The 26384-nt window shown below is 40.7% G+C and overlaps 4 protein-coding genes across 6 annotated transcripts; 2 read left to right on the plus strand and 2 right to left on the minus strand.

Moving 5' to 3' along the window:
* Positions 1-1744: 1744 nt before the first annotated feature.
* LOC129171497 (lipid droplet assembly factor 1-like) lies at positions 1745-5823 on the plus strand. Its single transcript, XM_054760193.1, has 5 exons — positions 1745-1763; positions 1932-2046; positions 3270-3438; positions 3509-3657; positions 4081-5823. The coding sequence occupies exons 2-5, from the start codon at positions 1963-1965 to the stop codon at positions 4141-4143; spliced, it is 465 nt and encodes a 154-aa protein (XP_054616168.1). The 5' UTR covers positions 1745-1763; positions 1932-1962; the 3' UTR covers positions 4144-5823.
* On the minus strand, positions 5471-15730 carry LOC129171495 (ER lumen protein-retaining receptor 2). Its single transcript, XM_054760191.1, has 6 exons — positions 15574-15730; positions 12273-12365; positions 9930-10030; positions 9506-9664; positions 8058-8310; positions 5471-6388 (listed from the first exon to the last, which is right to left on the minus strand). The coding sequence occupies exons 1-6, from the start codon at positions 15581-15583 to the stop codon at positions 6354-6356; spliced, it is 651 nt and encodes a 216-aa protein (XP_054616166.1). The 5' UTR covers positions 15584-15730; the 3' UTR covers positions 5471-6353.
* Positions 13514-16207, plus strand: si:ch211-139g16.8 (immunoglobulin superfamily member 6). Its single transcript, XM_054760190.1, has 6 exons — positions 13514-13569; positions 13650-13976; positions 14217-14317; positions 14390-14437; positions 14616-14732; positions 14818-16207. Exons 1-6 carry the CDS (start codon positions 13518-13520, stop codon positions 14869-14871), a joined length of 699 nt encoding a protein of 232 aa, XP_054616165.1. The 5' UTR covers positions 13514-13517; the 3' UTR covers positions 14872-16207.
* On the minus strand, positions 15881-26348 carry mfsd13al (major facilitator superfamily domain containing 13a-like). 3 transcript variants are annotated; one of them, XM_054760177.1, is made up of 8 exons: positions 25575-26348; positions 23865-24179; positions 23368-23796; positions 23134-23288; positions 22971-23054; positions 21023-21166; positions 20410-20531; positions 15881-17274 (listed from the first exon to the last, which is right to left on the minus strand). In XM_054760177.1, exons 1-8 carry the CDS (start codon positions 25782-25784, stop codon positions 17201-17203), a joined length of 1533 nt encoding a protein of 510 aa, XP_054616152.1. In that variant the 5' UTR covers positions 25785-26348; the 3' UTR covers positions 15881-17200. The 3 variants fall into 3 exon arrangements, with proteins under 3 accessions (XP_054616152.1, XP_054616153.1, XP_054616154.1); XM_054760178.1 differs by having other exon boundaries at positions 15881-20531; positions 25575-26346; XM_054760179.1 differs by lacking the exon at positions 20410-20531 and having other exon boundaries at positions 25575-26345.
* Positions 26349-26384: the final 36 nt, after the last annotated feature.

Here is a 26384-nt window from a genome sequence, read left to right on the forward strand (position 1 = left end):
TTTTTTTTTTGCATCGTGTCTGTCCTGTTAAAATAAGCGTCCGTAAAATACGGAATCATCCAGCACTAACACAGCACTAACAAATGAACCTTTTTCTTTCATTTGCAGCAAATGGGGGGGCTGCGTTAACGTCTATTGACCTATGAATGCGTTTGAATAACTCAAACTAAAATACTAATGCCACGTTTCACAACAACGCAGCACGAATTTGACTATTTGTTTAATTTGGAGCATGTGGGAGGGGCTGGGTGACGCCGTCAACGGACACTAAACCTTTAATAACTCCAAAAATATAGCAGCACAATTGATCATTTCGTTCAGGGGTGTCCAAAGTCTTTCCACTGAAAAATGTGTCAGAAAAGTTCCAGGACTGGTGTCGCAAAAGCTACGTTTCGAATCCAACCTACAAACTGTAAGTGTTCCCCTTCAAAGTCATCCCCCTGGCAGCCTTCCCTGCCTTCATGCACTACTGGAAGGATTCCGGCGGGATCCTTCACAGCTTTGCCGTCAAGGCCATCTTGATGTCCTCCACATCTTGAAAACGGGTCCCCTGATGACCATCTTGAGGAGCGATGTTGCTCCAGCACAGTGATGTCCTTCTCGGACAGGAACTGTTGGATGGTCAGGCTATTGTGAGGAACCACAGGTTGTCCTGCCGCAGCTTTCACCTCTAAATCTTCTTTTTCGTAATATTCTGACTTTATTCCAGTAATATTTTGCCTTTCCTCACATATTAGAACTTTTTTTCCCCCAACCTAATTTTTAAAAAATTATAACTGTTTTCTTTGTTTTTCTTAATATTATGTTTTTTTAATTAAATATTTCAATGCCGTTACTAAAATGACATTTTTCCTCATAGAAGTTTATTCTTCTTATTATTTTTTCTTCTTAATATTTTTAATATTTAGATTTTATTCTTTTTAAATGACAGCTATTTTTTCCATTTCTGATGGGGTTTTTTTGCAACTATTTTAACGTTCTTATTGTTAATTTTCTTCTCGTAATTATGAGCTTATTCCCATAATATTACACCCCCCCAATTTAATGTTCTAAAAATTCCAACTTTATTCGTTGTTTTGTTTCTCGTAATATATCACAACGTTCTGCTACTAAAATGACGTTAACTGTCCTCTTTATTATTATTCTCTGAAAATTACGACATTTTCTTAGATTACATCTTTTTTCTGTAAATATTTTGACTTTATTCTCTTAAAATTTCTGCAAAAGTTTCAATTTTTTTTCTTTTTTTTTTTAGTTTTCCTGTTAAATTCAACTTTATAAATATGCCGCAGGAGGAAAAAAAAACAGCTGCTGGCCACAAATGGCACCCGGGCCGCACTTTGGCCACCACTGAATTACCAACAAATTTGACTATTTTTGTTTGATTTGGAGGAAACGGGGGCTGGGGTGAGCTTACATTTACCTATAAAATAATGTATTTAATTTTACTGGTAATATTATTACGTTTTATTATTTTATTGTATTAAGAAATATTTGTATTTAATTGAATGCATTCATTAAAATAAAAATAAAAATCAACGAGCGTTTGAAGGGCACATAAAAACACTAACGATTGAAAGTGTTAAACTAGCTTTCCGTTTTGCAGTTTCACAGGTAAATGGCGGACTGTTCCTGTCTTTGAAGGGCGGTAAACTTCCCCGTTAGACCAGTAGATGGCAGCAAGATTTGGAACACGCCTTTTCTCGTGACCGTGGGCGAGCCAAGAAGAGGAAGAGGGAGGAGGAGGAAGGAGATATAAGAAGGTGTGTTTCCAGAGAGTTGCTCGGTCTTTAGCAAACACATGAACACGTTACTTCCTCTGTTCAGGCGCTAGTTACTGCTAGTAACTGAGTACACTAGATAACTTTTGTCACTTTTAACCTTGTCCTAACTTTTGACAGTCAGGATTAACTTGTTACTTTTTTGGGCAGGGGGGGGTTGACAGGATTGGGGGTGTGTGTGATGCAGCAGAGCCGCGATGAGATGCAGCAGCAGCTGTGGGGAGGCTGGACCTCAGTGTCCAACCAGGTCTACAACAACCCCAAGGTAAGCCAACACAGGCATGACACGGTGACAGGACAGGCTGCCTTCACACCATCGGCTGGGTTGAACATGTAGGTACTGTAATACTGCAGGGGGGGTTCTCACACTATGGGGGTCCCACAGATCTACCTCCTCTTGTAAATACAGAAAATACATATTTACTGTGTTTATAAAAGCTATATAAAGTATATACTGTATATGTACCATACATGTACATGTGTATGGGGGCGCAGGCACTTTTTCAGCATGCAAGTTCTAAGTTGACGTGATTTATCTCTTCCTATAAAACACACATCTACACAATTTAACCAGGAAACTTAAAAACTACCATACTAAATACTTAGGATTCATATTTCACACCCACAGTTTCAAAGTGTCCAGGTAATCAAAGTAGTTTGTATCATTCACAAGTCAGTTCAGTACCGCAATAAAGATAATCATACATCCTTCCAAGAAGATGTATAGTTGTGTACATACTCTAAGTAAGTAAGCGTCCGTTAGACACATACTTCGTGTATTACGTCTGTTTGCTGTCAACATTCCCGATATATACACAAGAAATGAAAGTGATCGTGCAGAAGGAAATGCAGCCGAAGTCAAGGCGACCTATCGAAACGCTTTCAGCAGCGGACACATTTTCCAATTCGCCATGAAATAATAGTTTAAGAGAGGGAAGAGTAGAAAAACACGCGTTTCTGTAGTGGAGTTCGTGGCGCGAAGAAAAGCCCTCAAACATTTCACTTTTTAGCGGCTACAAGTGAACAAGTGAGCTTTTGTTTTGTTAGTTTAGCCATCATTTGTTTCATAAAGATGAAAGTTGCATCTCTGCGTGCGGCTTGAGACGTTCCGGGCAGCAAAAGCGAATCAGGAGGGGAGCTTAATGTCAGCTGACTGATGTCTTATGTCATCTACAGAGTAATGTTTACGCCATCGACCCAAACCACCTTTACAATCCACGTAACGGGCGTTTACCCGCTTGGATTCCATGAAAAGCTTGTAAAATATACTTTTAAAGCGAACTCTCCCAATGCATTTTTTGGGGCGTAGCTGTCGTTTGTTCATGCTAACACCGCCCTGGGTCTTTGGTCTGTGTGGCGTTCACATCGGAGCTCACGTGAAGCGAGCCGCACCAGATTTGACTTGCTGGCGGGTGTGGACTCGTCTCGGGGCGTACGAGCAGAGCTAAGCTGAAGCGACCCAAACATGACAAGTTGTTGTGTTTTTAGGTGACATTGCTGATGAACACCAGGGTGGGTCAGTACCTGAGTGGACACCCGGTGCTGGCTCTGGCCGTCTTGTTCTTCTGTGCCATGGCTGCAGTCCCCGTCGGACTCTTCCTCGTGTTTGCTGTGGTTACGGCCACCATGTCAGCTGTGGGCTTTGTGTTCTTTGAGGGTAAAGAAGAAGAGCATCATGAACCACCTGGTCGTGTTTAGCAATGTAATACTTTTGGTTTTGCTTTCAGGATTCCTGCTGTTCGTGGCGGCCATCACGCTGCTGTCTGTCCTCTCCGGCCTGGCCTTCCTCTCCGTCATGGTGTCGTCTATCTTTGCAGTATTTTACATCACCGTGTCCAGCCTCCTCAACCACTACTACACCCCCCAGCGAACAAAGGTACAAACTAAAAGTTCACTAAGGATTAGAAGAGGAGAACTATGACGCTAATCTCCCTTTTATGCATAGCTGGGTGTTGAGTCCTTTAGAGCAGGGGTCCCCAATCACCTCGCCCGGTTCGGCTCCGCCCACGAACCGGTACAGAGAAGCTTTGAGGTGCAATGATTTAAAAAAAATTAATAATAAATTTGTAAATAACTACTTTTATGTAAATCTATATCCATTTTGGAAACATGGGCCTAGGTATTAGGGTTCAAATTTGAGGTTAGGGGTTAGGGATTAGGGATTAGGCGTGGGGTTGTGATTGGTGTTTTGGATTTAGGGTCGGAGTTTGTGGTTTATTCCTTTCAGTTTGAGAGGTCGAACACTCAGCCTTTTTAAGCATGAATGTTCTTGACTCTCTTCCCATTTTCCTGTTTGCAGCAGGGAGTGGACGACCACCAGGGGAACCAGGATGGAACACCAACAGAGGACAAAATGAAATAGTTCCATTCCTCTCAAGCCAATCTCGCGCAGCTCATGAATAACACAACTGCAGCACTTTTTTCAACTTTATTTTATGAGCGAATATCCCAAATTAGTTTTTACAAAATACCAAAAATCCGTGTATTTATGACTTCACGGGGCCTTGTTACCACAGACGAATACTGTATGTTAAATTATTTAGAAAATAAGAGAGCGCGCATATAAAGTGCAACAAAGAAAGCTGTTACAAATGGATTTTTTGCAACCTTCTTGTAAAGCTTTGAATAAAACGTCTTGATGTATGTCGTTGCTAAGATGCCAGCATTATTCATTCTAATCTCAACAGTGGATAGAAATACAGGTACTGTACAGGTAATGTACTGGAGGTAGAAAAGTTACATTATTACTATTTGAATGAGTACAGTACATTAAACATTTAAATACATGTTCATATTTACATGTCAACGTGATTGTGACAACTTTTAGACCCACGGTATATTTACAAAAATTCATTTCAAAAGGAATTTAAAAACTATCAAATTTAACATGAAAAAAATTAATAGAAAAAAAACATTTATATTAAAACTAATTTACTGTAATCAAAGGTGATTGTGACAATTTATATTAAGTATATTTTATTAATTATTCATTTAAAAGGGAATTTTAAAATATGAATTAAAAAATTTAACGTTGGAAAAAAAAAAACTTACTCCATGCAATTTACTTGGCTGCACGTCGGCCAAGTGGTTAGCATGTTGGCCACACAGGAGATTGAGGATGAAAAAATACTGCATCGGTTTTTGTTTTTAATTAAAGCTGCAGCCATTAAATCGAATATTCAGTTAGTCGACAACCAGTATGATTTTTGATCTTTATTTGATTTCAACATGTAAATATCCCGATTATTTTAAAATGTCCTTCATCATCTATGAAAGCAGACCTGTTATTTTTGTCTTTTAGGCAAAACAAGGTACTGACAGTCATCAGCTTTGACTTTGGGGAAACCGGTGATCTTTTCTGATGTGTTGCGGACCAAACCACTTACCGGTAACTATTTGTGTTTGGTTCATATTGATTTGGTCCAACTAGGGCCTAACCGATCAGGTATATTAATCAAAACCAGCTTCAGAGTAGTAATCACCTAAGAAAATCATTGTTAGTTGCAGCCCTACTTTTAATCAATGAAAGGTATTTTGGTATTTTTTTTTTTAACAAAGTAGTCTTTTGTGCCGTTATTAGCAGGTTGTTTTTCCCCCCCACCAAATGTCATACGTAACTTTTTTTTTTTTTTTGCATGTCTGCGTTGAGTTTTGCTTTTATGATTTTTAATAAGTACACAAAAACACTCAATGGTGATTCTCATAAAATCTTTAATGGGGGTGATATCATGCAAAAAAAGGCCAAAAAAACACCTTAATAACCCTTCAGGAGTAACCAATGTTGATGTGAATATCTGACATGATTATCCCTACCTAGCAAAGTGATGTGAAAATGCAAACCATCGATGAAACGACACAGCCAACCGTGTTGTAGGATGGAACGTGTCAGGCCTGACTCGCCGCACAACAATTGATGCTTTAGAAAAATCACAGGGGCAGTTGAATTGTAATTAAAGATTCACGACTGACAACTCAGAGAAAACCATTGCTGCTACTTAGTTGGTGGGTTCTGTCATAAAAAGATCTTTCTTTTTTTTTTTTTTAGAAACCAGAAATGTGTCAAGGATATAGGTGTTACAGCATATGCATACAAAAAAGGAACTAAAAACAAAATACTGTGAGGGGAAACGGGACATCACTGTCATCAGGCACTCTTTATGTCACTTTTTAATAAGACTGTACATTTGTGCATTCATTCCCTTGCCAAGGTTCTTGCCACATTTGTGACATCGTAAAACAAAGATAAGCGTATGCACCTCACGTGGGGGGAAAGAGAGGGGGAGGGGGGCTGTCGCATATTTAAACAGCAATGCAAAGAAGTTTAAGGCAAGAACGCTGAACGAAGAAGTCCGACGGCGGACCTTGGAATGACCTTGTTTCAGCTCCGGTGTTGGTGGGCGTTGACCAGTTCCATCGGCGATCATCAAGAAGACTAATAGTGTTTTTCCCTGTTAAGTTGGCTCGCTGTCTCAGGCGTATCCTTTTTGCTGGAAGCTCACGACATTCCGTGATTTGAATCTCGGCGCGCCCCGAGTCTGCTGCCGCTCGCCGCCTCCACCGCCGCCGACTTCCTTACGCCGGCAGGCTCAGCTTCTTGCCTTTCAACACTGAGGAGGACACGCACTGTTAGCGTTACTGGCTCACGCCCTTGCAAATGAAGAAGTCCAATTACAAGAATTACGTTGTAATGTTGGAAGTGCGAAGTCGCAAAATTACAAGAACATTTTCATGTTCAGAGAAAAACATGGAAAAATTACAGTAATTGTTTTTTTTTAATGTTCAGAGAAAATAGTTACGGTCAAAATGATTCCTTTTTTTATGTCCAGAGAGAAAAGTTGTATTCACATAAGAATGAAGTCCTAAAATTATGAGAACTTTTTTTGGTATTCAGAGAAAAAAAAACTTTTGCTACTGAGAAAAAAAGTTGCATTTCTATAAGAACAAAGTCTTAAAATTACGCTTTTTTTATGTCCAGAGAAAAAAGTTGCATTTCTATAAGAATAAAGTCATAAAATGGTGAGAATTTTTTTAATGTTCCGGAAAAAAGTGGCATTGATAGTCTTAAAATTACACGCTTTTTTATGACCAGAGAAAAAAGTTGCATCATCATAATAATTAAGGCATATAATTACATGAATTACTTTAATGATCTGAGAAAAACGTTGCATGGATTCAAGATAAAGTTTTTTTTTCATGTTCAGAGAAAAAAGTTGCACTGACATAACCGTACAATATTTACAATAATTACAATATTTTCTTTACGTGCCAAGAAAACTTCCATGGTTTCAAGAGCAAAGTCGTAAAATGACGCGCCTTTTTTTGTTCGTTGTTTTGAGAACAAAGTTATACTTATGGTACGTGAATTCTTTAATGTTAGAGAACAAAAGTTTCATCGTTATAAGACAAAAGAATAAAGTCGTAATAGGAGAACTAGCATCCGGTTAAAATGTAACAATCAAGTCGTAATGTTACAAGATTGAGCGAAAAGTTAGAATGTTACGGGGAAAAGTCCCGAGAACCAAATGTATCCATAAGATTACTTATTTCTTACACTAACTTATTAAAGTGGTGAAAGGACTTTTTCTTGAACCCATTGATTGCGGTAAAAGCTACGCTTAATCTGTTTTTTCCCTGTAATATTACAACCTGATTCCCCTGATTGCACATGATTCTCCTAACAGGACAACTAGATTTTACTTCCTGGTCAAGTTCTGATTTTATTCTCATAAACATCCAACTTTACTACGATACAAAGCCATGCCGAAAACCCGTATTCTTGTCATATTTGACCATTGCTTTTATCAAATGTACTTCTTCTTGTCCGCATGTCTTGAAAAAGAATGAAGTGTCGGGATCGTACGTGTCTCTGCTGGTCTCAGTACAGCTCCTTGACGCTGCTCTAAATGCGTGAAGTGTAAACGCCACACTGGTGGGATGTGAGTCAGCAAACCTCCTCCTTTGACATCATTCGACTGAGAGGAGCATGAGAGTCCTCGTTTGAGAATTGGCCGTGCTAATTAGGATCCTAAATGAAAGCTCTTATTGGCACAACGTCGGCTTTGTGCACAAGCTGGGAATGCGGTCGGCGGCTTTGCTGATAGCAAAACAGAGGCTAGTGTGTACTTTTACTGCACGTCTGCAGGACACGTTTCTACAGAAGGTCAGCCCGATGACGCCTCCTATTAGTGACGCTTCAACTTTTGTCAGCGTTTGTGTATAGACTGACGATGTGCTCATGAACATGACAGCTACACGCCATGTTGGAGCCAAACCCACCTTTGGTGACATAAAGGTAGAAGAAGTCACAGTAGAGGACCGTCTGCACCACGCCGGCGACGATGGCGATGAGGTCGAAGAAGCCCTCGAAGTAGAAGCGCCAGATCCAGTTGAAGAGGTAGAGTGCCCGGTACATGCCCAGGCAGAACAGGTAGTGGGTGGTGATGGTCTCCGCCTCGCCCGTCTTGGTGATCATGAAGAGCTGAGGGAGGATGGCCACAGACTCCAAGTAGATGGAGAACGTCCACAGGATCTGTGGACAGAAAGGGTTGACACACTTTTACACAAGGAATAACGAGCCCAAATAAGAACTATAAAGGGGGAAAGGATTCATACGTGACTGCTGTTTGTGGTTGAATATTTACTATTACTAGTCAAATAAACATGCATGTTTCAGTATTTAACTGCATTTATTGTTGGCCTACATGAAGCATTAAGCATAAAAATGGCCAAATGAACTAACTAAATGTATTCTAATTGTGAATGTAGTATTGTACATCGGCCACTAGGTGTCAGTAATTGTTTGGTGAGACAAGCACCAGACTGATCACCAGCGTAGGCCCTTATTGCAGGTTTAAATGATCTCACAACAGGCACAACAATAATAACACGGGCTACTGTTGGGGCCATAACCCACAACAAGCTAAAACTCAACTCTGAGCCTCTGATGTCACTTCCTGTCGTCCACACATCCGTACACCTGTTACTAAAGTTGCCTAGGGAACTCATTTACTGCGACACACACGAGCCGGAGTTTTATTAACGTCTTAAATGGCTTATTTACTCTTATTAAGTCTAACATAAGAGTGTAAAGCTAGCAGCCACAGCAGGAAGTACACGGTGCAGGTAAAAACAAGGAACTGCTACCATGTGAGTCTTTGTAATCTTATTAATGTCTAAAATGTCTTATTTTCTCAGGTTAAATCTACTCTATTGGGTAACAGGAGTGTAAAGGTGACTATAGGGGTGTTATTTCATGTCTAGATGGCTCTGATGATGTCAAAAAACATATTTAGATGATCATAAACAAGTGTTCTAGATATACAATAACTATGAAAGTATTCCATTTATTAACACTGAATCCTGCTTCATGGAAATTCACTTATCGCCTCGGGTCTGGAACCAGTTAACCACGATAAACGAGGGACAGCTGCATGCATGGAATGGAATCTCACTATCCAAAGCATACCACATCATGGTTTCTCTTTCTTACCTATTCAAGTAAAATAAAACAATCGAAAACAATTTTGACAAACTAAAAATTCCATTAAAATATAATTCATTTAAGTGTAAAGTCAAATAAAAAGGTGATATTTAAATAAATATCCTGGCGGGTGGCCACGTTGTGTTGGAATGACCTCAACAGCTGCGCAAAGAGCCGATGGGGGCACTCACACTGTTCCACTACTTGTGGGTCAAAAAGTGGGAAATGGTCAGCGCAAACACACCTCCAGCGGGGAATAGTCATGGTTGATGAGGACGGCCAGACCCCCCACGGGAACAATCAGGAACTCCAATCTGAAGCTGTCGTGATTGCCGTCGTAGGTGGCGCGGAACTTGGCGTAGATCAGGTAGACTGTGGCGTACGCACATCCGATGTAGATCACCTAGAGAACAACAATATCGTAACAATACCATACATAGATGCTGCGGTATTAAATACTGGGTGGAAGCCAGGGGTGTCCAAAGTGCGGACCGGGGGCCGCTACCGGCCTGCAGCTTGCACATTTTGTAAAACTAAAATTCATTCATTATTAATGATACATATAATGAAATATTACACTCATTAACCTTCAGTAAAACATGTCACACACACACTTTCATTTTCCTGCTTTGGTGGAAGCAGTGGAGAAAAGCAGTAGTTGGTCTTACCTTCATGCAGGTGTTGTAGAGCGAGATGAAGGAGGTGAGCAGGTCCAGGTAGCGTGTGGTGAACACAATTGCAAAAAGGATCTGACTCTTTCCAGAGATTCCTTCAAAGAAGAGCAGGACGATGTTAGCTGTGCTTCAGGCTTGTGCAGCGGTAAAAGACACCATCGGCAGCTACCAACTCTTTGCCTAAGTGAAGGGCACCACCTCATGGGAACGCTAGGTACTACTTTCCAAGGCCACATTAAACACTGTCCTTCCACGCAGCATGTAGCATGTCTAAAGATTAGCATTACACTAACATCAACTTTCACACCTGCTGTCATATGACAGCAATGATACGCTGTTTTTGAAGCATGTACTCCAGACATCCTATATACACTAATCCCACGTTTATGGCAGTTAATTGGTGCCAGACCCGACAGTGATGAGTGAATTTCGACTAAGTAGGATTCCTGATACTGCCTTTAACATTATTAGAGCCTTCTACATATGAAATAACACCCCTATAGTCACCTTTACACTCCAATTACCTAATATAGGTGATATAATGAGAGAAAATTAGTCATTTAAGACATAAATAAGACTCAAGTTTGTGTGTGTTGCAATAAATGTCTTCCGGACGTGTGGACAGGAAGTGACGCAAAGTGGAGTTTTATCTGGATTACAGCCCCAACACCAGCCTGCGTTATTATTATTGTGCCTGTTGTGACCAATGTAGAATAGTACAATTACAATAGTACAATTTTAGCACGGCTACTTTTTAGTTCATTTAGCCATTTTTATGCAAGAAAATGTTGAATTTAGGCAAAAAATACATGATATTTGCTTCAATATGAGGCACACAGGTGATCTGGAAGATCTGTGTGGAGTTTGCATGTTCTCCCTGTTAGTGCGTGGGTTCTCCCCGGGTACTCCGGCTTCCTCCAACCTTCCAAAAACATGCACGTTAGATTCATTGGCAAGTCTAAATTGTCCATAGGTATGAATGTGAGAGTGAATAGTTGTTTGTCTGTATGTGTCCTGCGATTGGCTGCCGACCAGTCCAGGGTGTACCCCGCCTCTCGCCCAAAGTTGGAAATCTGTGATATGGTGAAGCTGCAAAATTCGAACCGTAATGTGGCGAGGGATGACTGTATGGCAGAAGCGCACTGTTGTTTTTAAGAATGTGCTGCAAAAAACACGGGTCAAATATCTTCTATAATGAGATATGAGCTGTTTTTAAAAGCAAATTGCAAAAACACTAGCTTAATAAAAGACCCTCTCCACTAGGGTAGTAGCCCTCTGCTGTTTTCAGGATGTACAGTACTGCAAAAACACTAGTTCAGGTTCCCCTACACTAGGACATTAACACTGCTGTTTTTAAGAAAGTACTGCAAAAACATTAGCTAAAGATTCTCTATAGTACAGGAGCACTTTGCCGTTTTAAAGAATGTACTGACAAAACACTAATAGTCAAAGATTCTCCATACGAGACGTTTTTAGGATGCACAGTACTGCAAAAATAGATCCTTAATAACAGCAGTCATGTGTTTGCCAGTTATGTCCAATTAATTATTGAAATTATGAGAAAATGTTCCGGAATAAATGGGGTAACTACATCTTACATGATACAGTACAGTATCTTTTCACTGCTGGCCCACTGCAAGCCTCTAGCTTAACCTAACATGAACTTTTCCACCCAAATGCTAGCTCTAAACCTCTTAAATCGACCATAATTCAGACTGTTATCGTTAAAGCGGATAGTGAATGCAATAATCGTCGTTATCAATGTTTTTGTTGTCGTCAGTGTACATTCAACCCTATTGTGCAGTGACTAGCTTAGCTACTTCCGTAGCGCCTTCCAGAACGCCACGTCAGACGCCAGACAGCAGAAATCGAACACCGAGCGGTCAAACAACAGGAATATGGGATTGTGTCTGGGTGATGTTTAGATTTGGAAAATTATGCAAACGCAAGAACGACGCCATATGTCGGTCTAAAACTTAGGCAACCTTCTACAGATAAACAATATAACGATACTCTCAAATCGCAGGTCAAGCAAACTCAAAAACTCCAGCTACTAACAAGCTAATAGGTTGTGTAATCATAAAATGTTTTACATACAACGGACTCAAGTGATGGTGCATTTAATTTACTAACTTAATTTGATCTTTATTATATTATTCACGTCTCTGTTCAGGCATGCTAGCCAGCCCGATGCTCGCACGAATGAATGGGTAGCTAGCTAAGCTAGCAGCCTGCTAACAGTACATAAGGTAACGTAGGAGTCCACCACGTGAACACTAAACATACAATGTGCAACAATTCAGCACAGAGGGTCGATGAAATGTTGCTAGAACTCACCTGCACACGACCTGCTTTTCCATATCTTCAGTAGCAGGATGATGATAGCTGCCAAGTGAGACAGGTCTCCTGTCAGTCGGAAGATGTTCATGGCTGCAAAAGTGTGTTGCACAAAGCAGATATACTTCCTGCTCGAACTGTGTACTTTGTAGCTTAAGGTCCTCTTGCGGGGACAGATTATCCGCTTGTATTTGCAAGCAAAAGGAGCTGCACGGTCCTCCCGGACTTGAAAATATGGCGAGAGTCAGTGCGGGTCGACGTGGAAGGGGGCGTGAACACAACACAGCGTGAGATTCTGATTGGATAGAAATTTGACTGACAGCGGCATATGCCCCGCCTTCCAGCTGTGTTTGAGGGGCAGGCCACAGGGTGGGACCAGGGTCCACAAATAGTACACCGAGTTGTGTATTTATGTGCAGAAAGTAAAAGTAAATTGGGACTATTATTAGACACTTACAATTTTATAAATAATTTAGCATATTAATGCAATACTTTTACTGTCACAGTACAGAATATCAGGTTAGAGCTGTCAGATGCAGACAATAATTGTAAGTAAAATATATACTGGATAATAAAACATCAAATAAATGTAATTGTTAAGAAAATGTGCTTCCCCTTCATTTATTTGAGCAATACTGTGTATTTTTTTTCGGATTATTTTAAGTTAGCATGGAAGGACTAGCAACAGTGTTTCAGTTACTTCATTAGCTAAAAAAATACAATACAATAAAATACTTATAAACTTTTCTAATCCAGAAATTAGACTGACAGAGGGACATGTTCCGCCTCGAAAGCTGTGTTGTGTATTTCTGCACATTATTTGAGCAATATTGTGGTTTTTTATTATTATTTTATAAGTTAAAATGGAAGAAGTAGCAACTAGAGTTAATTTTCTTTTCCAATAATACTCCTCATTGTGTTTTGGTTACTTTATTTATTAGCTACATGAGATATATTTAAAATACGTCCCAGTATTTGTCTAATCTGTTCAATCTTTGTTTTATTAATTTTGCCTTTTATTTCAGCAGTGCAGCGCTTGTAACAATGTTTGTGTTGGGAAATAAAAGAGCAGGGGAATCAGTCCATCGCAATTTAATTCAATTCAACTGATCCAAATGAAGTTGAAGGTATATTGCGAAGCCTGCTGAAAAAGCGGAAGGAAGTAAATGTTGCGTAAGTGGAATTTACCCATTTCCATCACCTCGTGCACAGAATCATGAGATCATTCAGTGTTAGTCTGCAAACATGGTGCCATTGTTTTGGCTCTCTCTCTTTCTCACCTGCCTGCCACTACAAGGTATGTGGTCTGCCTTTGCACACGCACTTCTTCAAGGGTGTACAGTGGAGGTATTTGAATTTGCCAATCTATTCTGTTAGGCGCTGCGCGACTACAAAGCTGTCTATCACAACCGAGCAATGTGATTTTGCGGGAGACGGGACAAGACGGCGAGATCTGGTGCGGTGTCCATCCCAACTGCTCAGACAAGGGCCTGCATTACCAGTGGTTCACTTTCAAACGCAGCAGTCACATTCGTCTCAACCTGGATGACATGTCCCACAAGTACAGCCTCCAAGGAGCAACTTTACAAATAATGTCCCTCAACACCAACGACAGCGGGATTTACTACTGCGGCGCCGTTTCCCCCGGAGAACCGAGACCTGGGGCTCAGCATGTTGGACTGGGGACAACTCTTGTTGTTAGAGGTAAATATTTGATATGGTATCATTTTAGGGTGTTACAGGGCAAGGAAGCATATTTGGTCACATTTTGGACACACTCGGCCTAATGACTCAATTACAAGTAAGCTTAAAATCAATTGTAAATACCATGAAGTACATTTTTTTTAATCGTGTCAATTAATGCACATTAACAGGTTGGCCAAAGCTGGATTTCAGCAGTTAGAAAATAAAAACAAACAAAAAAAACTTTTGTTTTGCTTCCAGAAAAGACCAAGCTCATGGTGGGACACGTTCTGTTGTGGTTAACATTTGTCCTCTTGGTCAGCTACAGCTTGACAACAGTGACGCTTATCGTTCAAAAGAAGGTAGATAATGTCGAACTTGATGTATGGCACAAATGACACTGTACGCTACAAAAGTTCCTGTGTGTGTTCCAGTACGGCCTCAATATATGGAACTGCAGACGGCTATGCAAAAGTGACAAGGTCAGTTCTTTTCTGTTTTTATGTCTATGTGTATATTTTTAGGGCAAAAGCCCAAGCAGGGGAAACACAGAACAGGAACAGGAACGTTTTTTGTTCAACGCCACACCACCATTCCTTTTCCCTCAGCACAATTACTGCGAGCCGCCTCATAATGTGTGATTGCATTCGCTCCTAACAGCAGAAGAGCAGCACAAATAAAACTACAATCTTCCGGGATGTGCTGCAAGAGATGCGTCACAGACGTGACTTGAAGAGGAGCAAACAGGCCTCGAGGAGAAACCCTGCACAGCTTGAGGCACGGTTTTGTTGCAGCATGTTGAGTGAAGACATATTGAGTAAGCATCTCAAATAAGACTTTTTTTTTTTTTTTTTTTTTGCAGACGACAGCTACCGAGTGGAAAAACACGCCTGACGACATCTATCAAAATGTGTAACTGTCTCCCCATACTTTCAGTTCTGCCGCTTTTAGGAATGTAATGCCAAAAAGAACATTCTGAAAGTTAACCAAGATATTTATGAAAGTTAAATGTGGGATTGGGTACATCATTTATGTGAGTTTTTATGATTTTGCCTTCATAGCAGGTGTCCACCAAGGGCTGCGTACAGAAAAACTGAAGGACACGGACACACGGATACTTTTGTCCATGAAAGATGCTAAAACCGTCAGTATCACGATCTAAACAAAACACAGAAAGCTAATGAGTATAACACCTAATATATAGCCCATTAATCATGAATCCATGTTATTTTTACAACATGCCTTATATGGTCCTTGGGCCACACTTTGGAAACCCCTGCTTTATTGTTTAGATCAGTGGTCCCAAACTTATTTTGACCCACGGACCGGCTTGTGTTCCCACAAATCTCCCGCGGACCGGGGGTGTGCTCGTACATTATAGCGATCTAATTTATCTTATTTATGATGTATTGTGTAAAACTAAGACATGAATAACATCACATTAAAAGCACAAAATGAATGCCGACCCACCATCCACCAGTTCAAGTTTTTCCAGAGAGATTATTACATCGCTGTTTGACGTGTAAAGGCAGTGCGCTAGCATGAATTAACTTAAATTGAATTAATGAATTAAGAGACAAAAGTGCACATTATCGTTCATTAAGTCATCAAAACTTACCTTTATGCATTCCCACATAGTATCAGCATTTGAGACCAAATATGAGGTGAAAGAAAAATGGTAAAAAATACAGTAGTAGTCTATCTGTGCAGCATGTGATAAAGTTAGCACACGCACAATGGACATGCGTCAAGTGAGACGGATGTAACAGAGAGAATCCGGCCACTTTTCAAAATAAAACATCAAAAAAATGAAATAATGGAAATTATGTTTTCTTTCTGTGCGGCCCGGTATCAAATGACCCACGGCCCGGGGGTTGGGGACCACTGGTTTAGATGGTTCTACTGTATTTGTAGACGCATTCTTATTCCCAATATTATACATCATATTTTAGTGACAGCTCTGCACTTTCTGGTGGTGTTTATAAAGGCAAAATCCTTGTGGACATACTGTATCTGCATGTGTATCACAACGGAGCAAGTGCATGAATGGGAACATAATTATTTTTTAATAAAATACATTCTAAACCAACCATATATTTTTTTCTTGTAAATGTCATTTGGTCCTTAAATGTCAAGAAAAAAAAGGCACATTACATGCACAGATGACATGATATAGTCTAATGTAGTACAGCGCAATAGTAAGAATAGAAATGCATACAGGGGTACAGTATCACCTTTAAAAAAAAACGTAATAATTAACATTCAATTGATGTAGAAAAGAAAAAGAAATTGACGTAGAAAAGTGGAATATTTACATACAAATTCACTCTTACAAAGAAGAAGAGCCTCAGTCTTACTGAGCTTTACGGAGCAGTGTCAGTTAAAAAATAACGACTACGGTACTTTCCACTAATAGTGACCACACCAATTAGCCTCCATCATTCGCTCAAGACAAACAGACGCCCCCTTTCATAACAGTTAAAGGTATTGACGGTTATGACATCAGTTCATAGACGCCGTGGTATTATTACAAAATCAAAACAGCAGCACCTATCGAGGCACAGTCCCCCAGGAGAGCAGGGGTCTCAAATTCAATTTACCTGGGGCCGCATGAAGTATTGGGAGTAGGGCTGGGGATCTCAGGGTACATCTCGATACGGTCAGATGTGCGATGCATGGCTCACGGTAACGATAAAAAAATACATTTAAAAAAAAAATCCTACTTTGTATTATGCTGCGTTCCGCTGGGATTGGCTCCAGCTAACCCGTGACCCTAACGAGGACAAGCGGGATAGAAAACGGGTGGAATTTCTGCAGCATATTTTAACCAGAATACAAGCAAAAAAATGAAACTGTTTTAGTGCGACAAGTGTGAACAAGATTTTAGTTAAGGCGTCTGACAAACAGTAAAGCTATTTTAAAGTCATTCAGAAAACACAACATCTCATGTCGCTCAAGCAGATCAACTCCATAAAGCAGAAGCATATTAAAAATCAATATTTAGCGTAGTAGGGCAATAGTGAAGAGACAGAGAATGACTGGATAAGGTTGAACTGTCGTGTAAAATGTAAACTAAACATCTTCTGATTGAACAGCACAACATTTAGCATCTGAATAGCAAAAGGAACATTTCTCTTAGACAAATGAGGTGGTTGTGCATGTCTGTCGTGTTTTCGCCAGACACGTCCTCCGACGCTGGCGTGTCCGTTCTTCGCCAGTGTATTACGCGCCGTTTTTTGGGGGGTTTATTTTTTTCTTCTGCTTTCATTTCGTCTGTGGTTTCCGCCCAAGTTTCTGCCGCTGTCGCGAAGAGGTCCTCCTAGATGACATGTAAAATGCTCACTCGACTCACTGAGAAGGAACAGCGATACACGTTTATAGCGGCTACACTGTAATAACAAGAATAATTTTTAAAAACGATACACGGTGAAAGGTATCGAGAATCCAAAGTAGGGTTTAATATTGCGATAGTTGGATGTATAGATAGATAGTTGGATGTATAGATAGATAGTTGGATGTCACAACTCTAATCTGGAGCGATGCTGGTTCCCAGCATGCATTGTGGTCATTGGTTTGTAAAAAGTGTGTGTTCAGAGTTGCTAACAATACCCCATAGTAGTAGTTGCCCCATGTGTGTTTACTTACCTGTTACATGTTGTGCTGTTATTTGTTTGTGTGTGTTAGCACCCCGATTGCAAGTAGTGTTCTGTCTCGTGACCCCCCTGTTCATTGCCTATGTGACAAGCTTACTATTACTTCAGGGATAGCTTAGATGTGCTTTTTAGGAGTACCAGTGGCCTAGCTCAGACCTCACGGGCCGGATGAAACTATTCTTCCATGTCAAGTCGCACAATATGACGCAGTGGGCCGCAACTGCCTCGCGAGCCGAGAGTTTGTGACCCCTGACGTAAACGAACAAAAACTAGTGGATGCAACTTAAAAATCATTACTGTTAACGCAAAAGCTAAGCGGTTTCATGTTTTGTATGTTGTTGCCTTGCTGTACTGAAAACGAACCGAACCGTGACCTTAAAGGAAAAACTGCACTTTCAAAAAAAATAATAATTTGCCCATCATCCACAATCCTTATGCGAGACATGAACACATGTGCTCTTCTCTTTTATGTGCGTTCTAAAGATATAAAAACAGCTAAAAAAATTGGAGCTAAGAATGCACGTAATGGGAAACACATTCTCACATATAATAAGCCTTGTGGAAAGAAAAAAACTCGAAAAAGCGGCAACAACGCCCCATTTGCATATAATGTAACGTGCATATTAACCAAGCTACAGCAGCATTGTTATTATTATTATTATTATTAACATTGTTAAGCTGATCAAACTCGTTACTGGTGTATTGACACCTTGCCATACCGCACCAGCTGGCTACTAGACGGCTAGCGACTAGCTTCACCACACACTCGCCCACAACGCCTCAGGCGACTACAGACGGGTAAAGCTCCATATTGGAGCTGCTGCTGTGTTTTTATTTTTGAGTTTGAAAAAGGTAACGCTAGCTGCAGGCATTCAATTCTATGTTGTTATGTGAAATCAATGCACCCAGGAAGGAAGTTCCAGTAATGCTTACAACGGCCGAAATACACAAAATACCACAAGTATTCCATGTTATCATGAATGCACCTGTTACTACATGGTTACAGCATTTATATACACCCAGAAAACCTTGTTGAAGGTTTTTGTAGGTGTTTTAAAAGTGGTCTTCGTAGGCGGTACACTGCAAGTGTGTCCCATTACGTGCAGTAGTGAGCTGTCTCTTTTTATATCTTAAGAACATATAGAAAAGCAAAAGATGAGCGTTCATGTCTCACATAAGGATTATTCCAAAAAATGTGCAGTTTTCCTTTAAACCCGAGGTATGAACCAAACCGTGATGATGGTGTACCGTTATGCCCCTAATGTTTCTAGATTTTGCCGTGTCTCGATAAAAACGTACAAATAAAGGTCCACTCTGCCCATGTGAGTACCTGAACGCACCAGGCTACTATTTGCAGAAATTCCGCAAAGAGGATGGTCATGTTAGCACAACGGAATCCGTTTTAAGTCGACATCCCTCGGATTGGTCGACATAAGCGGTGACTTTGGCACAAGACCTGAGGGGGAGGGGCGATAAAGGGGTTTGCTGACATTGTTTTCCTGCAGTTGTGAAGTCAACCTCAAAAGAAGTTAGGAGTTTTGGTCCAACGCCTTTGATGATTTTGACATAACCACAAATCTGCTTTTGCAAAAAGACGCGATCGATAATGATGAAGTTAACAATACTACAGCATGACCACATAAACGGACTGATTTTTCATAGAAATGACCCATTTGAGGCTCAAATTTCTATGTTCTTGGCTTCAGCGAGAACTTCTCAGTAATAATTGGAAGATGGAGGACTAGGACCTGACACGTTGGTTGACTTCGACGGGTTGTCGCTGTTTGGAATCAACTTTAAAGGGCTCATTAACAACCACAAGTCAATAAACGTCAACATATACACACTTTCCTCTCCGGAGAGAAAGACTCGATGTCTTCTCCTCAAACATTCTAACAGTCACATCTAACACAAATCTTCACAAGATAAAATACAGCAGGGTCGCAATTTTTTCAAAGCATTCTTTTTGTGTTTTTTTAATTTGTGGGAAAACCTGCCCTTTTGCCCTTTTGCCATCATAATTAGGCCATTTATGTGGCAGAAAATCATTTACCCTAAAATGGGGATTATTTATAAATATGTGCTAATGTATAATATAGTGACCACAACATACGCATCCATAATACGTACCCAGCATGCCTTGCGGGTAATAGAATTGTTTAAATTATAGAAAAAATGTCTACATTAGTGTGCAAGCGTGTGTAAACTCTCATAGTCCGTGTGGCACAGTTATACAGTCATCCCTCGTTTATCGTGGTTAATTGGTTCTACACCCGACTGTGATAAGTGAATTTCTGCCAAGTAGAATTCTTTATTTATAACTGGAATGTGTTTGAATTTGAGCATAGAAAACCTAATTTGGTTTTTACCATTAGAGCCCTCTAGACATGAAATAACGGCGCTATAGTCACCTTTACAGTGATAGCGTGAAGCCGCTAAATTTGAACCACGATGTGGCGAGGGACAACTGTATTGGGTGGTACACATATCGTGCGAGTAAGGGTATCGATGTAAATTGAATTCATTGCATATAAAGACTACTTCCTTCAGAAAAGTGTTGCGTACAATAGCGACGCCTGGACGCAGCAGCATAGCCCAATCTTGATCAGTGTGTCAAAATAGACGTTATCAGTTATTGGTTGTTTTTCGCCATCGGCGAGAAGGCTCAGGACGCAATCTGCTGCACAGAATGTGATCTACTGTGCAGTACTATCCCTTGATTATGTGACACATACATACCATCCCAACACACTTCCACACCCCAGGATGGGCAAGGTTAAATTAGCAGTCAATGTACTTGCTTTCGACCGTGTGACTGCTGCGTATGGAAAAGGGCCTCCAAGCCACAACTTGAACGGCAGCAACACACATGGGCACCGCACACACCAAATAGAACATGACGCTGTGGAGGCTCTCCAATGCTCTGCAAAAGGAGACACGTTTGAATTTAAAGTTGATAAATAAATAACCCTCATCTTGGAATCCTGTCGTCTTCCAGCCGAATTGGTGCAGGTCATTTAAAAATTAATGTTTCTTCACAGTTCAGCCAGGCGGCTGGCTGGGCTTGGACTTGTGATTGAGGAGTGTTCAAACAGAAAAAAAAAACGTTGTTCCGACAACATTTTTGCTTGATGATTTACGAACTTGTGTGAGAAGTTTCAGGTTAATCAGACTTGCGCGGCGAGTGGTTTAACACGGGGGCTAAATAACGGTAATATCACAGCTGGCACAATGGAAAGGCATCGCAGTGGATATCAATTTGTTTTGTTTTTGTCATGGCTACGTAAGGATTTTGCTAAAAGTGGCAAGCACAATACATGAATCCACTCTTAAAAGTGCAACTGTACAAAGAGTACTAAAAAGACGTTCTCATTTCATTTGGTTTGAGCTTTAGGAGGAAGCTGGCATATTTACCTTGGGTCTAAGTCGCTCTTAGTGTCTTTCAGCTGTTCATAGCCAAACTGGTTGAGGATGTTAATCACTATCATTGGGGCCAGAGACTGAGCAGGTTTTGTGAACAGGGCGTTGGTCCCAAACACCATGGAGGACAGGGGGGAGCTGGGAAAACAACAGGATCGCTTCCTTATTAGTGTCATTAGCATGCGTATTCAAATCAAATAAAACATTTCACCAGCACCTGTCATAACAGAAAAGTTACTTTTACAATAGGAGGCAACGAAAACATTCTGAAATATTATCAAAATAAAAGAGAAACACATAAAGGAATTTAAAATGTATAAGCTGGCTATGTATTTCCTTGCCAAAAGCATTAACAATAATAAAGTCAGTTCAAGTAGACGGTAAGTAAAACAAATAAAAATGTTTACAAAAGACAGAACATAAAAAGGACAAATTATAATACAGTAATACATAATAAATTATATTAATGTATATTACTTTTCTTATATTATGTAATAATAAATTCATAAAGAATTAAATTAAAACAAATAAAAACAAGGTTGTTTTTTTTTTTTTAATAAGCTGGCTAAGGGGGTATAAAGGAGTTTAGTGGGTGATTGAGGTGTGTTGAGTGTAAAGCCAGGATTGCCTGTTCAACGAAGGTAGCCCTCTTTTAAAGCAGCTGTATCACCATGGTAACTTAGGCTAAACTGACAAAGACTTTCAGCTTAAAATCGGCTTTGAACGCGCCACTGTTTCAAGGTGTAACTCATTCTGAGATGGTGTCACCATTTATGGAGGACCCGGTGGACGTGGGAGCATGAACGATTCAGGCAGCACTACGATGGGGGTGGCTACTTTGAGATCACGCTGATTCGCTAGCATTCCCTGATTAAATGCTCTGTAAGACACATAGATTTTCAGGCGAGGGAATGTGCTACATTTACATCACATTTTGAGCTGTGCATCAGGAAGAAAATGCAACGTGAACTATGAACTCTGCTGATGTTAGTAGACGTATATGTCACAGCAGTCCTTGCTTCAGTACTCAGCCTGTTAGTCTTCTAAAATTACATTATCTGGAGGAATAAGCACTCTCAGGCATCAATCAACTGCAACAAAACACTTCTTTATTCTACCAAAACGGAAAAATTAGTCTCAGGAAAAAAGTCGCCACAAAACGCATCAACACTGCCACCTAGTGGTCACAAGCACATACAGCATTTTATCATTTAGAGCAGTAAAATTTGAAAACAATATACAGTAGACATATTTCACAGATTTAAAAAGACAGTTGTTGCTCCAATGTATTTATATTATATATTTATAAAATATTTATATAATATTTTTATTATATTTATATTATATTATATATTTTTTCAATGGATAAATGTTGTGCAATGTTGAGCATTGATAAATGAAGACTTTTAGGGTAATAGTCAGTATAATAATCAGTGTTTACACGCTCAGCGTTATTCTGCCAGCTCTATTGGCTGTGACAGGGATGCTTTTGGCAGTAATAATCGTTTTAACTCCTCATAACGCTCCATAATAATGACTTTCTTACAGTGCTATAACACTGGCTGGGATCGCTTTGCTTTTAAGCGGAAGTAGAATAATATCACGTCAAACGCCCCCTTTTACGTGAACGCAGACTGAGCACAAAGCCAAGAACCGGACTTGATAGCCACCTTTGAAGTACCGTTTGTTTGGGGAACTTAGGTTTTGTTGAGCTGCTTCTCGAGCACAAAGCCCGGGAAAATACCTAAAAATATATTTTTAAAAAAAAGCTAAATGAGTTAGAAGGCTGTGGACCAGAGAAAGAGAAGATTCACCAGCTTCGAAAGGAGTTTGTGTTTTAACTTTTGACAATCATCAACAGCGACCTGGGGGCTCTTGAGGGTAAATAAGTACAGATTAAGCCTGCCGCACAAAGGAGGAGAAGAAGGAGTCGCCCGTTTACCTGCGCTGGTATTTGTGCATGTCTGTGTCAATGATGTCTGCTAGAGGCAAACCGAAAAGACTAAAAGCCGCTTGGACCAAGACCCTGCAAAAGGACATGATTAGAAAGAAAGCAAGCATCGTTTTCATGCAGGTGACAAAATAAAACTAAAAGTTATGCTTACATGCTCACGGTGAGGAACAAGGCCAGGACACGATAATGTTGACAACCAAGCGTAAGCATGAAAGCCCCCATTGCCACCTCCAAGTAGAAGGTGTACAGGATGATTCTGTAATAGCCGAGGCCATGCAGCAGTCTCTCACAGCTCAATACTAACAACTGGGGAGCACATAAATGATGAGGATTTTTCAAAAATGGGCGCGTCATGCTCATGAAACGCTTCAATCGGAGCCAATACCTGTGGACAAATAAATCCAGCTCCGTACATGATACTCTTGGCAAGCGATGAGAGCACATCGGGAGGAATGAGGTGCTCTGCAAATATCATAGTGAAGTTACTAAAGAAAGCCAGCATGAAAACCTGGAAGAAGTTCATGAGCACAAAGAGCCGGAAGTCCCTATTGATGAGGATTTGCCACGTGAGCGTTTTCACTGTGGAGAAGGAAACTGAAAAGCCTTGGGAGGAGCGATCACAACACTCCTGTTCATCCGTGTGGAGTCCTTTTTCATCGAAGCGGCTCTCGCTGTGGAGGCCCGTGTAGAGCATGCAGCCGCAGCTCAGGATGGCGATGATGACAGCAAACACTTGGAAACCTGCAAAGTCTTCCATGTTTTTGGACACCATGCCGCAGAAGAGGACGCTTGACGAGCCGAGCAGCGAAGCCACCTGTGGAAAAGAAGACACGCCATGAGAACTACGAAGCAGCTGCTTCATTATTTCAGACAACACCTGACCTGGTTGTACTTGATGAGTCTTAAACGGTTCTGATGATGGCCGGAAATCTCGGCAAACAGGGCACACTGAGCCAGCAGCACAAACGTTAGCATGGCGTCGAACGCGCACAATGCCACCATCAAGTGGATGCCGCTGAGCCAGTCACCGGGTTCATAGGACCTCCAAGGGAACCAGGCGATGAGGAACGCCAACGAGTAAAGGGGGGCGCCGTACAGGATAGAGAGACGCCGGTGGGAGCAGCATGGCACCTTGGAGGTATCTTGAAGGTATCCGAAGAGAGGGTCATTGATGGCATTCCACACCATGTACACCACCTGCGGAGAAGGACGCAGTAGTACTATTACATTAGTAATAACAGCATGATTAATAATATCAAATACATAGCATTATCATGAAAGCATTATTTAACATCCCGCTCCATCACAGCTAACACAATAGCGTCCTGTAGCTTCCTTTTCCTCTCCTGTCTCTCCTTTTTCTTGACACCTTGATTTTTTCTTTGCGGGGGAACAGGATGCTCTGTCACTTTCTCCAAATGAGTCACTTAGCAAAGGGGCTGCGATAGCAACCCTTAAAGCATGGGTGTCCAAACTTCTACCACTGCGGTCCACATAGTGAAAAATGAATGGATGCAAGGGCGACTTTGATATTTTTTACAGCAACGCATGTAGTGTATCAATAGTAATCAGCCAGAAATCTTGTGGAGAGATGCACTGGGTATCGCGAGGGAAGCAATCGGTGGACAGTATGTCATAAACAACCTGGGCTGCCGGCTAAGGTATTGTCACGCTTGCTCCATAGCTTACCATGGCTGAAGACGAGAATGGGTGTAAATATTACCAGGCGCCCTAGCTAGCCAGCCGCTAGCTAGCGCGAGGAACTACACTATGTGCACAATTATTAGGCAAGGCAGTATTTTGACCATAGTGTCATTTTTATGCATATTTTGCAACCCCAAGCTGAATAAACTTGAATGCCTACTGGGTTTAAGTATAAGCTTCTTTTCCTCTCGCAAAATGGGCCAGAAAAGAGATTTAACAGACTGAAAAGTCAAGAAAAATCAAACGTGAAGCACCCAGGAACCCATTATCCTCCAGTGCTGTCATATTCCAGAAGTGTAATCTACATGGAGTGTTGTTCAGTGCTCAAAGACATGGCCAAGGTAAGAAAGGCTGAAACCCGACCACCACTGAACAAGACACACAAGTTGAAAGGTTATGACTTGGCAAAGAAATATCTGAAGACAGATTGTTCAAAAGTTTTATGGACTGATGAGATGTGAGTGACTCTTGATGGCCCGTGGCTGCATCAGCAATGGGCGGAGAGCTCCACTCCAACTCAGACACCAGCAAGGTGGAGGTGGGGTATCGACTTCTTATTTTATTTATTATTTTTACTTTAATATTTCAACTTTATGCTACTGCAATTACGTCATTTTTCTCGTTAGGTTACAACTTTTTATAAGAGGAAAATATATACAGTATATATCTTTTTTTAGAAATACTGTATTTGGTTGTGTCATCTAACATTTTGGGTGGAGATACGTCGATAATAAATTTCAACTCTTTGAAAAGCTAATTTACTTTTGAGACTTGTTGAAATACATTTCGAAAAATCAAAAATACAGTATGCATTATGTACGTAAACGTACTGTTTTAGAAGCTTCTTTGTTACTGACCCATAAGAAAATGGATGTGTACTGTACTTACCTGTGATCTATGGAAAGCGCCTTCTGATATCTTGTAGTTGTTGATGAAGAGCTTGACGTAATAAAAGCTGAATATATTGTTTATCATGGAAGATCCCAATGTGGTCATGGCATAGGCTAGAGCCGCGGGGTTGATTCCCATGCTGGTCATGTGTCGCGCTAGTTTGGTGCGGCCGCGCACACCTGAGGAACCGTTCACCTCCCCTGCCATGACGGAGAGCAGGTAGACTACAAAATGTAAAAAAAATATGTATCAATCTCGCCCTTTCTTCAGCATTTTGTAACCGTGAACAGTAACTTTTCGAAAAGAAGCTATAAAAAGTACTATCCCTTGTGTCGCCGTCGTACATGTAAGGTACTGTTACACACTGAATCCTGTCAAACACGATTAGAGTACACAGTATTCTGACACCGAAGAGGCGGTCAGCCTCCCCAACTTCCTTCTCTGCCACTTCTTCTCTATTATTTATTGACAGTTGGCAAGCAGGTTTAGGTGTGTATTTACCGCCCCCTTCTGAATAGGAGTGTGGAACACAAATTTTACCTACTTTCGAGTGTAGTTGTAAAATATGAACAACATTGAATGGTATCTTCTCCTGCTTAAACTTATCTTCCAACACACTTCTCCAGCATTAATCTTCCTCTACTAGCTTGGCATTGGTCCAGAAAAATACCGGAAGCTCAGGTCCGGAAATGACGACACACGTGGGCTGTGTGCTGCATACGTATTTCAAGAAGGGCGCGAATTTTGACTAATACTGAGTAATACTGTCCAAAATCTATTCCTGGCTTTGCGCATTGAAACCACTGG

Source organism: Dunckerocampus dactyliophorus, chromosome 18 (assembly GCF_027744805.1).
Source record: "Dunckerocampus dactyliophorus isolate RoL2022-P2 chromosome 18, RoL_Ddac_1.1, whole genome shotgun sequence".
Taxonomy (NCBI): domain Eukaryota; kingdom Metazoa; phylum Chordata; class Actinopteri; order Syngnathiformes; family Syngnathidae; genus Dunckerocampus; species Dunckerocampus dactyliophorus.

Excerpts from the sequence above, each read along its gene's own strand:
- LOC129171497 (XM_054760193.1), top strand. The coding sequence starts at position 1,963 with ATGCAGCAGAGCCGCGATGAGATGCAGCAGCAGCTGTGGGGAGGCTGG. Across the intron at positions 2,047-3,269 it reads AGGTCTACAACAACCCCAAG|GTGACATTGCTGATGAACAC; the intron begins GTAAGCCAACAC and ends TTGTGTTTTTAG. Across the intron at positions 3,658-4,080 it reads ACACCCCCCAGCGAACAAAG|CAGGGAGTGGACGACCACCA; the intron begins GTACAAACTAAA and ends TCCTGTTTGCAG.
- LOC129171495 (XM_054760191.1), bottom strand. Across the intron at positions 9,665-9,929 it reads TCTACAACACCTGCATGAAG|GTGATCTACATCGGATGTGC; the intron begins GTAAGACCAACT and ends GTTGTTCTCTAG. Across the intron at positions 8,311-9,505 it reads ATGACTATTCCCCGCTGGAG|ATCCTGTGGACGTTCTCCAT; the intron begins GTGTGTTTGCGC and ends TTCTGTCCACAG.
- si:ch211-139g16.8 (XM_054760190.1), top strand. The coding sequence starts at position 13,518 with ATGGTGCCATTGTTTTGGCTCTCTCTCTTTCTCACCTGCCTGCCACTA. Across the intron at positions 13,977-14,216 it reads GACAACTCTTGTTGTTAGAG|AAAAGACCAAGCTCATGGTG; the intron begins GTAAATATTTGA and ends TTTTGCTTCCAG. Across the intron at positions 14,733-14,817 it reads GAAACCCTGCACAGCTTGAG|ACGACAGCTACCGAGTGGAA; the intron begins GCACGGTTTTGT and ends TTTTTTTTGCAG.
- mfsd13al (XM_054760177.1), bottom strand. The coding sequence starts at position 25,784 with ATGGCAGGGGAGGTGAACGGTTCCTCAGGTGTGCGCGGCCGCACCAAA. Across the intron at positions 24,180-25,574 it reads GCGCTTTCCATAGATCACAG|GTGGTGTACATGGTGTGGAA; the intron begins GTAAGTACAGTA and ends CCTTCTCCGCAG. Across the intron at positions 23,797-23,864 it reads GACTCATCAAGTACAACCAG|GTGGCTTCGCTGCTCGGCTC; the intron begins GTCAGGTGTTGT and ends TCTTTTCCACAG.